Source organism: Myotis nattereri (assembly GCF_964212035.1).
Source record: "Myotis nattereri genome assembly, chromosome: X".
NCBI lineage: Eukaryota > Metazoa > Chordata > Mammalia > Chiroptera > Vespertilionidae > Myotis > Myotis nattereri.
The window spans coordinates 154,486,671-154,501,059 of NC_138078.1; the positions used below are offsets into that span (position 1 = coordinate 154,486,671).

At 40.2% G+C, this 14,389-nt stretch overlaps 1 protein-coding gene across 1 annotated transcript in view; it reads left to right on the forward strand.

Moving 5' to 3' along the window:
- RPGR (retinitis pigmentosa GTPase regulator) overlaps nt 1-14,389 on the forward strand; it is a 54,613-nt gene that overhangs the window by 21,373 nt on the left and 18,851 nt on the right. The window contains exons 9-14 of the mRNA XM_081081536.1: nt 972-1,096; nt 5,006-5,188; nt 7,023-7,191; nt 9,796-9,890; nt 10,217-10,282; nt 12,745-13,686. Coding sequence (XP_080937662.1) covers nt 972-1,096; nt 5,006-5,188; nt 7,023-7,191; nt 9,796-9,890; nt 10,217-10,282; nt 12,745-13,686 — 1,580 coding nt within the window. The remainder of the gene's footprint in view (nt 1-971; nt 1,097-5,005; nt 5,189-7,022; nt 7,192-9,795; nt 9,891-10,216; nt 10,283-12,744; nt 13,687-14,389) is intronic.

Below are 14,389 nucleotides of genomic sequence, written 5' to 3' on the forward strand. Positions count from 1 at the left end.
TATAGAGGATACCCAGTATTGGTATAGGGCAGGGGTGGGCAAACTTTTTGACTCGAGGGCCACAATGGGTTCTTAAACTGGACCGGAGGGCCAGAACAAAAGCATGGATGGAGTGTTTGTGTTAACTAATACATGTTAACACTGCTGCTGGTGAAGGAGCAGAAGGGAGAACAAGAGAACCCTCCACTCTTTCGGCTCCGCGGGCCGATAGAACAGCCGAACGGGCCGGATCCGGCCCGCGGGCAGTAGTTTGCCCACGGCTGGTATAGGGGTTGGTGGACATGGTTGGTTTATGGCATTTCCATCAGCAGTGTTCCACATCCCAGGAGCAGAACTAGTAAAAGAGATAGCTGGATTGATCTTTGCCAGTAAGTTTTCTATCAATGGTGATTTTTGTCCCCCCAGGGCACATGGCATGTCTGGAGACATTTTTGATTGTCACAACTGCAGAGGTGGGGTATTCTATGAGCATTTAGTAGATAGAGGCCAGAGATGTTGCTAAACATCCTACATAGGACAAACCCATACAATCAAGAATTATCCAGCCCCAGTGTCAGTAGTGCCAAGGTTGAGAACCCCTGATTCAATCAATGAACTGAGATAAAAAGGAAATAGTTTGTATTGGGATATAGGGGATCAGAATACAAAAACTCTTTCCCCTTGAGAAGATGGTATATATTCATGAGATCTCAGGCTAGATTGCTGCTGCTTCACACGAGGCCTCACACAACTGGGTTTCAACTTTTAAACCACCAAGGGCTTAGTGATTTATTCTCAGAGTATCTATTGTCTAATGTTATGTGCAGGACCACAGAGACCGTAGAGGGTATGGAAACATTAATGGATCAGGGAAAAGTCAATGCAGAATGTGAGGGGGAAATTAGAATAAAAATGCAAATTAATATATTAGTTTATTTACCAATAAATCATATAAATAACACTTAAATAATTCTCTCTTCTTTGCATTTTAGATATAGGCCGTATGTATACTTTTGGAGATGGTCGATATGGAAAATTAGGACTTGGAATGGAGAATTTTACCAATCAGTTTGTTCCTACATTGTCCCCTAATTTTTTGAGATTTAAAGTTTCTTTGGTAAGGGTATTGCATTTCCCTGTTTATATTTTCATATTCCTTTATTTGAATTTTTCAGTATTTTATAGAAAATAAGTACTTTATATGAAAGAATATCATGGCTATATCTAATATATATACTCGTTTCCTAAAAGCCAAATGTCAGACATCATGTCAGTCTGAAACTCTCTCTTTCCTAATTTTCCTCCTTTAACACCTTCCTTTTTGCCTTAATCTTGACTCTTCTATTTTAATTTCATATGTGTCTTTAAAGCCAGGATCGTGTCATGCCTGACAGCTTTATGACTTGCTATAGCACCCATCAGAGTACCTTACAATAGTCCTCTATAAGTATTTGTTGAATTAGATATTACTAAGACTTTCAAATTCTCCATAAGAGAAAAATCTGATAATTCATGAAGTTTTGAAAGTATGTTTTGTTGACCAAATGTTATTTGGATAAGAAGGTACTGTTTCAGTGTTATCCCCAGCAGTCATTTTGTATCTGTTGTTTCTAATACTTTTGCCAATTAAGAGCTACAGACTTGAAAATTATGTTTCTTTGGTGATGATTATATCACTTGAAATTTGTTCTCCAAAAACTCAGTGCCTCATACTATAGAACATTTCCATTCTTTGATTTGACCCGTTTAATGAACCTCTGCTCTAAACAAGATACTGACTTAGTATAAGGAATAAAAAACATACTGGGATGAAGAAAATAATCAAATCCTCATTTACTGAGCTTATAGTCTTATAGGGAAGATAATTTTTTAAAATGCTGTGTGAAATATATAAATTTTAACTTTGAAAAAGGAAAGGTTCAGAATATGCTATTCTTATGCCACCAGGTACACTATAAAGTTGCTAAAAATCTGTATGTTATAAATACTATACATGGTTTTTTTAAGCACTTTATTGAAAATTATTTCTAAAAATCCTTTGAATGTTGATTTTTTTTTATTGTTCCATCATTTTAAATGCTTGCATTTTGCTCTAAGGACTTTAAAAAAATGTTCATGCAAAGAAAAAGGGCTGGTCCTGGCTGGTGTTGCTAAGTGGTTAGAGCACCTGCCTGAGCACCTAAGGGTCTCGGGTACAATTCCCGGTTAAGGGCACGTACCTAGGTTGCAGGTTCAATCCCCGTCCCTAGTCTGAGCACATGCAGGAGGCATCCGACCAACCAATTTGTCTCTCTCACATTGATGTTTATCTATCTATCTACCTATCATCTATCTCTATCACCACCACCACCCCCCGGCCCCCCGGCCCCCCGCCCCCGTGCCTTCCTCCCTGCCTCCCTTCCACTCTCTCTAAAAATCAATGGAAAAAAATATCCTTGGATGAGGATTAGCAACAATAACAAAAGTCTTGGAGACATAATTAGCCCAAGAGACTGATTTATTCTTGGATCATCTTTTTCCAAGTTGAATTTTTCTGAGTAATTTTTTCAAGTAATTAGCATGTTGCTCTCAGATTAAAATAACATTTTCTAACTTGTAAGAATTGTAACATTACATTTAGTTTTTTCTCTATACTATCAAATATTTTTTTCTCTATACAATATCAAGTTGAAAGTATGTAAAATAGTGTTAAACTTGTTCTAATTTTCAATCATAGTGTTTAAAGAATATGCATTTGATGGCTTGAACAACTCAGGGATTAGGGGTACCGACCCTGCAAAGTTGAAAATCCAGCCCTAGCTGGTTTGGCTCAGTGGATAGAGCATTAGCCTGCGGACTGAAGGGTCCTGGGTTCGATTCCAGTCAAGGGCACATGCCTGGGTTGTAAGCTCGATCCCCAGGAGGGGGCATGCAGGAGGCAGCTGATCAATGATTCTTTCTAATCATTGATGTTTCTGTCTCTCTCCCTTTTTCCTTCCTCTCTGAAGTCAATAAAATATATTTAAAAAGAAAATCCATGTATAACTCTTGACTTCCCAAAAACTTAACTACAATTATCCCTTTATATTTGCAGGAGATTGGTTCCAGTTTTTGTGGATTTTGCCACAGATACCAAAATCCACAAAAACTCAAGTCCTTTATGTAAAACTAGAGTCCCAGTGCACACATTCATGCACGGGTGGGCTCCCTCGGCCTGACCAGCAATTGAGGCCTATCGGGGGACCGGCCGACCATGGTGAGGGACCCCCGGAGGTTGGCTGGCCAGCCCCCCACCCCTCCCCGATTGGGGCCTGGGGGGAGGGACCACGGGAGGTTGGCCTGCAGCGGGTAGGGGCCATGGGAGGTTGGCTGTTGGAGCGCGCTGACCACCAGGGGGCAGCTTTTGCATTGAGCATCTGCCCCCTGGTAGTCAGTGTGCTTCATAGCAACTAGAGGCCCGGTGCACAAAAATTTGTGCACTCATGGCGAGGGGTCCCTCAGCCCGGCCTGTGCCCTCTCGCAGTCTGGGACCCCTCAGGGGATGACCACTTGCTGGCTTAGGCCTGCTCCCCGGGGGATTGGGCCTAATATGGCAATCAGACATCCCTCTGGCAGCCCAGGAACCAATGGGGGATGCCCACTTGCCAGCAGGGAGCAGACCTAAACTGCAATCAGACATCCTTAGCGCTGCTGAGGGGGCAGGAGAGGCTCCCACCACCACTGCTGTACTGGCAGCCATCAGCGTGGCTTGTGGCTGAGCAGAGTTCCCCCCTGTGAGAGCGCACTGACGACCAGGGGGGCAGCTCCTGCATTAAGTGTCTGCCCCCTAGTCGTCAGTGTGTGTCATAGTGACCAGTCATTCCCAGTCATTCTGCTGTTAGGGTCAGTTTGCATATTACCCTTTTACTATATAGGATAGAGGCCTGGTGCACGGGTGGGGGCCAGCTGGTTTGCCCTGAAGGGTGTCCCGGATCAGAGTGGGGGTCCCTCTTGGGTGCCTGGCCAGCCTGGGTGAGGGGCTGATGGCTGTTTGCAGGCTGGTCACACCCCCTTCAGGGTGGGGGTCCCCACTGGGGTGGCTGGCCAGTCTGGGTGAGGGGCTGATGGCTGTTTGCAGTTGGTCAGACCCCCTTCAGGGTGGGGGTCCCCACTGGGGTGCCAGGCCAGTCTGAGTGAGGGGCTGAGGGCCGTTTTCAGGCTGGTGGGTGACTGAAGCTCCCAGCCTCTCCTTTTTTTCTTTTTTCTTTTTTTATTCTGGGATTTATTTACCTTCTATAACTGTCACTGGAGCTGAGAGCCGGCTCCAGCTCTGAGGCATGGCTGGCTGAAAGCAGGTATCTGGGTTTATTTAGCTTTTATAATTGAAACATTGTTGCCATCACTGCCGCTCTAAGCTCTGAGGCCGAAGCTGGCTGAAAGTAGGTATCTGGAGCTTGTTTAGCTTCTATAATTGTAACTTTGTTGCTTAGAGTATAGCTTAGAGCAGGCCGAGGCAGGCGGGGAACCTTGGCTTCCTCCATCACTGGAGCAAGCAAGCGTCCTGTTCGCTTCAGCTGCGTGGCTGCTGGCCGCCATATTTGTTGGCAGTTAATTTGCATATCCTGCTGATTATCCAATGGGAAGCGTAGCGGAGGTATGGTTAATTACCATGTTTGTTTATTATTAGATAGGATGGCTAGAACAATGCATACAGTCAGCCCTCTGCATCTTTGGATTCCCAGCTGTGGATCGGAAATACTGTTTTCAATCCACAGTTGGTTGAATTCACAGATGTGAAACCCAGGGATATGGAGAGCCAACTGTCTATTTACAAAAAAATAAATAAATAAACATATAAGTGGACCTGTGTAGTTCAAACCTGTGTTGTTCAAGAATCAACTGTATATTATAAATTGTGTGTGTGTGTGAGTATGTGTATGTCCAGAGAGAGAGTCATTCAGCATAGAAAGTCTACCACTAAGTAAATGTTTTGTGCCTAAAAACTGTTAAAAACCTACTTGTGTTTGAAGCCAGTGTCAATTAAATTATCTGTCAATTTATGCTGCAGGTTGCCTGTGGTGGATGTCACATGGTAGTGTTTGCCACTCCACGACCTGTTACAGAAAAAATTGAACTTGGGAAAATTCGTGATTCTCGCATACCTGCAGCAGCTTCTCTGTCCATCAGTGACCTGACCTCAAGAAACATATTGCATAGAACTTTATCAGCACGTATGCGCCGAAGAGAGAGGGTATGATTGTGGCCTAATCTACATAATAGTATTGTCTATTACTACAAAGAAAACTGGAAGAAAAAGATCCATTTTCTTTTTAAATCTATGAAGGGACTTGCCAGAAACATTTACTAAATAAAATTATTAGAATTGAGGTTTTATAAGCTTTTAAAGGGAACTCATTTAAACTGTTAAACATAAAAATTAGAAAATTTAAATTATTCTGAATAACTTTGGCTAATATCACCTCAGATTGAATGTTGAGAGTTGTTTTCTCAACTGCATGTGAATTGACTTTTACTTTGCTTTTATCTTTTAGTTATATCTCATGAGCAGTGGAAGGTTATATGCTATAAACAATGAAACATGGAAAACAAAGAAATAAGGACTTCAGTTTGAGAAAGGGGATATTTTTTCAATTAAATTGAGAGAGTCTTATTCTGGCCTTTAAAATTATTTCAATGATACTAAAATTTTTAAAAATATTTTCTTATTGATTTCAGAGAGAAAGCGAGAGGGAGAGAGAGATAGAAACATCAATGGTGAATGAGAATCATTGATCGGCTGCCTCCTGCATGCCCCCTACTTGGGATTGAGTCTAAAACCCTAGCATGTGCCCTGATCGGGAATCGAACCGTGACCTCCTGGTTCATAGGTCTATACTCAATCACTGACCCACACTGGCCAGGCGAGACATTCCTTTTTTAAAAAATTGGTTTAACTTGCAAAATGTATTCCTTTTGAGGTAAAAGGTTTAGTTTGACTTTTTTATGGAAGAGTATCTATGAAAAGATTGATATATATCCCATAAGCATTTTGTAGTTGTTGTTTATGTCTCATGAGTAATTTTTTGTTTCTCAAGGAAGGCAGAGAAAACAAATGTATATTTCACCATCATATGAAAAAGAGGCATGCAAATTGACAATTTAAAGCAACTTTGATACAGAGTTAACAAAACAAAACATTTTGAGCTCTTGGGGATTATATAAAATGAACTAGAGGCCCGGTGCATGAAATTCGTTCACAGCGGGATGAGGGGTCCCTCAGCCCAGCCTGCACCCTCTTCAATCCGGGACCCCTTGAGGGATATCCAACTACCAGTTTAGGCCCAATCAGGCCTAAATTGGCAGTCAGACATCCCTCTCACAATCCTAGACTGCTGGCTCCTAATTGCTCATTTGCCTGCCTGCCTACTTGCCCCAAACTGCCCACCCCCGCCATCCTGATCGCCCCTCACTGCCTCTGTGTGCCGCCCTGATTGCCCCTAACTGCCCCCTGCTGGCCTGGTCGCCCTTAACTGCCCCCCACTGCCAGCCAGGTCGCCCCAAACTGCCCCCTCCCTGCTGCCTGGTCACTTCTAACTGCCCCCCCCGCCAGCCTGGTCACCCCTTACTGCCCCCTCACCAGCCTAGTTGCCCCTCACTGCCCCCCCTGCCAGCCTAATTGCCCCCAACTTCCCCCCTGCAGGCCTGGTCACCCCCAACTTCCCCCCATGCTGGCCTGGTCACCCCTCACGACCCCCCTGCTGGCCTGGTTGCCCCACGCAACCTGCTGTTCAGTCATTTGGTGGTCCCTCACTAACCCCCCTCCTGGTCACCCCATGCAGCCTGCTTGTTCAGTCGTTTGGTCATCCCTCACTAACCCCCCTGTCAGCCAGGTCGTAAGCAGCCATCTTGTGAGGGCGTGAGGGTTAATTTGCATATTACCTCTTTATTATATAGGATGGTGTGGGATGTTGGTCAACTTTGAATTCTCTCTCAAGTATTTTTATCAACCACAGGGCATTTGGTGTCTGTATGAAATGTATAAAACATCTAACAATTTATTTAACTATTGTTGTTTTTTAAAAAAGGAGAAATTCCCAGATTCTCTTCAAATGATGCAAGCGCTACCTCCAATTAAAGGGACTCTTGGGTCATCTATTTGTTTTTCCCCAAGTTCAGTTCCTTTCTGCATATTTACAAATAATCTGCCGGAGAAAATGACTGAAAAGGAGGACTCCATAAAGCCCATGGAACCAGGTAATGTTTGATATTCTACCTGCTCTGAGAAAAATATGTAGCTTTTATTCCTGTTGTTTTCATGTTTACCTTAAGATGTTTTCTTCAATTAAACTGTTTTCTTCCTAAAGACTGACATCACTCATTTGAACTCAAATCAAATAGCAAGCAGTGTTTGGCATGCATAGTACTTTAGCTTACATTGTCTCCTTTAAACCCTGAAGCAACTCTGTGAATTAGATAGGAGTTATATTCTTTATTTTTATAGATTGAAAAAAGAAAGGGTTGAAGAGATTGAGTGACTTGTCCAAGATCAGCTTATAAATGAAGTGAATGGGTTTGAATGCAGGTCCTCTGGACCTGTGTGAAGTTCTGCATTTAAGGTAGTATAGCGTAGTGGTTAAGAGCTTTGGTGTATGAAGTTAAATTGATCTGGAGCCAGATGATAGCTCTGATATTTATTAACTATGTGACTTGTTAATAAATTGAGGCTTGACTTATAAGCCTCAATTTCCCTATCTTTGAAATGAGTTTAATAATACCTATTTTAGAGAGTGATTGTGACAGTTAAGTGTAAGGCATATAAAATACTTAGCATTTAGTCTAGAAACCCCTTAGTAAATATATTCATGGTTATTATTAATACCTCCACCTCACTACCTGTTAAATATAGCTTTTATGTTTTAAATTGTAATCCCAGCTCTTTAGCTATTACATACCTCTTCTAAATAATTTTGTTTACAGACATTTGTGTATCTTACAAGTATGTATATGTTACTTCAGGGCATGTGCTTGGATGATAGAGGCAGGACAAGAAGCCAAGACCAGGAGATCAGAGTCATTAGTAGGTTTCTAATGAAGAAGATATTTGGGATTAAGGACTATGGCAGAGATAATTTTTAGTACAGTGGGGCCTTGACTTACGAGTTTAATTCGTTCCGTGATGGAGCTCGTAACTCAATTTACTTGCTTGTCAAATCAATTTTCACCATTACAATGAATTGAAATGCCATTAATCCGTTCTGGACACCCAAAAAACGAAGTTTTGCAAAATAACTGCAAGCACAAATACAAGCACAACACTGATGCTTCAACTAAGAGCTAACTGCTTAAAGTGAACGAGTGAGACACGTGATGCTGGGCTGATGTTGTGGCTTTCACTGTGACGTTCGCTGCGCCAACTAGCGGTGGGGTATCTGAAGCTGGCTCGTAACCCGAATTTTAGCTTGCAACTCAAAGCAAAAAATCGGCCGAGGGACGGCTCATATCTCGAAAAACTCGTTAGTCGGGACACTCGTAAGTCAAGGCCCCACTGTACTCTTGACAAGAGTAGTTCAAGGGGAAGATCAGGGCAGAATCCAGTGTTAAAAGTTGAGGTATGAATGGGAAATGAAGAAATGAAGTATAGATAGGGTGTGTGGATAAATTCTTTTGCATATTTTGGTGAGGAAGAGGAGCAGAGGAATCAACTGGCAGCTAGAGGGAAATGTGAGGTCAGTGGGAAATAGTAGAGCATCTTTATATACTAACTAGAGGCCTGGTGCACGATTGGCTGGGCGGCTGGGAGGAGGGGCCATGGGTAATTGGCCAGCTGGCCCTGCCCTCGATCAAGGTGGGGGGCCAATTGGGGTCAGGGCAGCTGGGGGAGGGGCCTCAGGAGGTTGGCCAACTGCGTGAGGTTGGCTCTGGGAGCACACTGACCACCAGGGGGCAGCTCCTGTGTTGAGCATCTGCCCTTGGTGGTCAGTGCAAATCATAGCAACCAGTCAACCAGCCATTCAGTTGACTGGTCGTAAAGGTCGCTTAGGCTTTTATATATATATAGATAACCTTGCAGTTTTCCATGAAAGTTTCTAGGTGCTTGTACTAGTTATCTGTTGCTACATAACAAATAACTCTGAAACTTATAGGGTTAAAACAACAAACATTTATTATCCCACACAGTTTCTGAGGATTAGGAATCCAGGAGCGGTCTAGCTGAGTAGTTCTGGCTCAGGGCATTTCATGCAGTTGTAGACAAGCTGTCAGTCATCTGAAGGCTGGATTGGGCCTGGCAAATACTTTTCCGTGCTCACTCAGATGGCCATAGTCACGGGGCTCCACTTCCTCAGCACATGGGCTTCTCCCTAGGGATGTTCACAACATGTCTTCTCCCAGAACAAGTGATCCAAGAAAGAAAGAACATGTGGGACCAAGACACAACATCACAATTATGTCAGCTTTATTTTACTGGCCATACAGATTAATCTCATAAAATGTGTAAAGATACCACACTGAGTTATGCATATCAGGAGGATGTGGGTCATTGTGTCCCTTTTTGCGGACTCACTTCCACAGTGCTTGATATCTGGGTAGTATTGATCCCAAAGGAATAGTGTTTTCCTGTTCATATGGATGCAGCATTTGTTATCTCATCAGTGTCAAAATCTTCAAATTTGCAAAAAGAAATTTTAAAACCAATTATCACTGGAATGAATTCTATTCAATTCCCTTAACACGTGGTTAAAGGACCTTCCATAAAATTACATCTGCACTTTATATTACAGAATAATTTTGTTTATTATCCATCTGTCTTTCACTTTTCCTTTGAAATCTGTTTTTCTCTTTTATCTTTTAATCATTCAGATTATTTTCAAGATAAAATGACCAAAGTGAAGGATATAGACAGCTCATCAGTGGATTCAAAAAGCCTTGGAGAAACTACTGATGTGTTAAATATGGTAATGGCTTTCTTATTTATGTATCTAGATATAAGTTTGAATTTCTTAAGGTATTTGTATGTATATGTATTTCCTATACTGTTCTGTTATATGCATAGAATGCTTTTGGTTTTGGTTTCCTTTTGCTATTTTTAAATCAGGTTTATTGAGGTATAGGTTACATGCAATAAAATTCATTTCAATCCTCACATTATAAGTATTCAATTGTGAGTTTATTACTATCTGAGCTGTTTTGTATTATTTATATAATAGAATGTATAAATATATAATTATATATATATATAGTCTTCATTGTTTTTAGAACATTTATTTTTTATTTATTTCAGACACATATGATGAGCCTAAGTTCCAATGAAAAGTCTTTAAAATTATCACCAATTCAAAAACAAAAGGTATAATATACAGAGTTATTTTTATTATGGTGGGTAAGAACAGTTTAAATTTTTTTTCTCTGAAAGGTTTCTGGAAAGAACACAAGAAAGGTAAGCATTCACTTTAGAATTGAAAAGACAGGAATATAATGTAGATCGCCTTAATTTGGGCTTGTTCTGTTGGTGTGTATTTTCTGTGATGCAACAAGATTGACCTCATTTCCAATGCTGAAATTTGCTCTTTGCAGTCGCTTAACAAGTCAGAATAGCCATTATTTCTTGTCATAAAGGCAAAAGAGTATTGTTGTAGTTCTTAAGTATTGGAAGAGCCTACTATTTATCAGCATGGCTCTCTGACTTTACTTGAGTATTGCTTTGCTATTGCTTTGGATGAGTAACTGTTCTGACCTTACAGAATTATATTGACATCTTTTGTGTGGTTTTGGTGAAAATATTTAATGGCTTTTCCAATGTTTGGAATAGGCTTTAATTTATTAAGGAATTGGTAGCATAAAAATAAAATTAAACATTTGAAAATTAGTCAGAAACTGTGCATGATTGATAAAAACAGACCTTTAATGAATAACAAGTGAATAACAAGAGGAAGGAATATTCTGGTTATCACAGCTGTGGAGAGATAAAGGTCTCCCCTAAAATCACTTGCTTTTCCTAGTTTTATGGACCAGTGTGGTGAAAGTATGAGGAGTTTGAGGATTAGAAGAATAAATTGGAGAAAAATAAATTGAAGAAGGCTATAGAAAACATTTCATTTATATTTTTAGTGCCATTTACACATTGTTAAGCTAACAATCATTAAAAGTAACTGAAGTGCAAGAGCATCTTGCTAAATTATAAAAATTTAGTATTAATCTTCATTAGGTTTATCTTTATTTTACTGACAGAGACAAGGTAAATAACAGCATTTTTTTTCTATATGGGAGAGCTGTTTTAATACAGTGGTGGAAGCTCAGTGAATGTTGACTGATTTTGACTTCCAAGCAGACATCTTTTCTGTGTTTTTCCTTCCTTTTGTCTTAGACTTTGGGCTCTGCCTCTTCTGTGCTGCTTTTTTTCTCTGGGGGAAAAAAAGGCATATACGTTTAGGAATCACATCTGGCACATGGGCCTCTGTCTCTCTCAGGGCTCATGAAAGAATTATGACTTTCTAAAGAATAGGACCTAGAACAAACAGATAAAGAAAGATTTATTTTTTAATTGATAATATATTTTATACTTCACATACTCTTTTTAATTAGAAGCCCTATCAGGCTTACTTTGGTAAATAAAAAGAAATTTATTATAGTATTTCTATATATTAATTTTTAATTTGTGCTTTTTAAATAATTTCTTTAGCAAAAAAAATTATGACCTCTTTCTGAGCCTAACACTTATCACAATTTATAAAACTTGATTTAGTGAGGTTTTACTACCCAGAGATTCAAATTAATGAAATATTCAACCTATTAGCTTGCAAATTTAGGTCAACAGTTTGATTTTTGCCTTATTTTGTTATTGGTTTCAGAGAGGGAGAGGAGGAAAGAGATAGAAACATCAATGATATGAGAGAATCATTGATTGGCTGCCTCCTACACTCCCCACACTAAGGATGAAGCCCACAACCTGGGCACGTGCCTGACCAGGAATTGAACCATGACCTCCTGGCTCATAGATCAATGTTCAACTACTGAGCCATGTGGGCTGGGCTTCAATTCTTAATGTATCATTCAAATATCAATGTTTAATTTTATAGTTTTAATTAAAATCTTACATTTTAACCTTAAGTATTTTCCTTGTAGTGGTTTTTTAGGTATGCAAATTATTATAATTAAAGAATATAATAAGAGGGTCAAAATTTTGAAAACCCAAGATTTTGTTTTGAAAAGAAAATTATATTCATTATTATTTAGTATGTTGATTTCATTTTCAGTTTTTATCCCAGCTATTTTCTTCTATTTCTTTTTTTTTTCAATTTTTAGAAATTTCACATTTTCATTTATTTTCTTTAATTTTGTGAAATTTATGGAATTGAAAGACCAATCAAAATTTGATAATTAAAACAATAAGAAAGGTAGAAAAAAATAAACTGAACTGCACTGCATGCAAGAGAAGTATAAATTTTATACAATATTTTGCAAAATCAATCTGAAAATGTATTATATTTAAGAATTTATTCAGATTTAGAAAAGGGTCAGAGAATAAATATTGATGGTACTGCAAGTAATGGCAAAATTAAAGCAAGTAGTAAGAATTTGAAAGTTAAATACAGACAAATGTTACTAAATCAAAATTAAATGTACCGTAGACTTAGAGAGCAGCATAAATTATCCCCAAAGAAAACAAAATCTAGGCAAAATGTTTGGTAAAACTGGACATTTTTGTTCTCTTAGTGAAACTGATAATGTGAAATTTTGGCAGTTTTTGTAGTAAGTAAGTTACCTTTGTTAACTAATAGAAGTATGACAATTACTTCAAAAAATTTACAGAAGCAAGAGTCAATTGAGAAATTGAAGCAGCATACAGCTCATACTGAAAATGATGATAGCAATGAATATGAAAGTGAAGAGATGTCTCAAAAAATGAAAGAAGGAAAATCATATGAACAAATGTTGGCTGAAGGAACATTCATGGTACCAACAACTGGGGAGCTGGAAGCATGTTCAGATGAGGATATAGGTCATGACTCAGGACAACCTGGGCCTCAGGCTGATACCAATGAGAAGGGCTTACAAAAAAAGACATCTAGATTTAAAAATAGTATTTATCCACTTGATGATAAGGAAATAGAAAATAAAAGTGATGGAGAAGGCAGTCAGAAAGATTCAGAAGAAAGAGAAATGGTCTCTGAGAAGGAAACTATGCTGGCAGAAATGGCAGGTCTGAAGGATATAAGAAAAAGTGAAGAGAATATAAAAGATATTAATAGATCCCTTGATGAATTGCCAAATAGAGTCATGAATATTGATGAGGATTTTGAAGAAAATTATTTTGTTAAAGAAAGGAAAAGGAACAAGCAAGATGGGATCTTTGACAATGAAAGAGAATCTATAGAGGAGCCATATAGTTACTTGGAAGGTGAAAGTGAAAGTCAGCACAGTACAACTGATGGCTTCGAGTTGCCTGAGTCAGTAGAATGTAGTAGTGGAGAAAAAGATGATGATGAAATGGAAACTGACCAAAACTTATGGTATAGCAGAAAATGTCTTGAACAAGCGGAATATACTCAACTCAAAATATCCGAATTCATGGCAAAATATGATTTTAAGTCTGACCACTTGCCAGAAATTCCAGAGGAAGAGGAAGGAGCAGAGGATTTAGAAGAAAGTGGAATAGAGGAGGAAGAGGGAGAGGAAAATGTGGAGATGCCTGGAGGAAAGGAGGAGGAGGAAGCAAAGAGCCTATCAGATGACCTTACAAACAGAGCAGAGGTGAGTGAAGGCAATGGAAAGTCAGGGGGAGAAGCAGAAGATGTGCATGAAGGTGGATGTGAGGGAATCTGGAAGGAGAGTAATTCACAAGTGGAACAAAGGCAAAGTGAAAAGGGAGAAGAGGAAAAAGACAGAGGAGGAGGAGAAATGGAGAGCCAGGGTAAGGGAGAGAACAATTTAGAAGAGGAGAAGAAACAGGAGCAAAAAGAGAGGGAACAAGGCCATCAGGAGGAAACAAACAAAGGGATAGAGATTGAGGAAAGGGAGGAACAAGGAGAGGGGGAAGGAGAGGAGGAGGAGGAGGAAGGGGATAAGGAAGGGGGACAAGTGGGACAAGGGGAAGAAGACAGAGAAGAGGAAGAAGGGAAAGAAGAAGAGGAAGGGAGGGAAGAGGAGGAAGTAGAGATGGAAGACGGAGAGGGGGAAAAGGAGGAGGGAGAGGGGGAAAGAAAAGGAGAGTGGGAAAGGGAGGGGGAAGGGGAAGAAGAAAAGGGGGAAGGAGAAAGGGAGGAAGGAGGGGAGGAGAAAGGGCAAGGAGAGGGAGAAGGAGAGGAAGGAGAGAGTGAAGAGGAGGAAGAAGGGGAAGGAGAGGGAGGAGGGGAGGATGGAGAGGGGGGAGGAGAGGAAGGACAAGGAGAAGGGGAGGAAGAAGAGGGGGGAGAGGAGGAAGGAGAGGGGGAAGGGGAAGAAGAAGAGGGAGAAG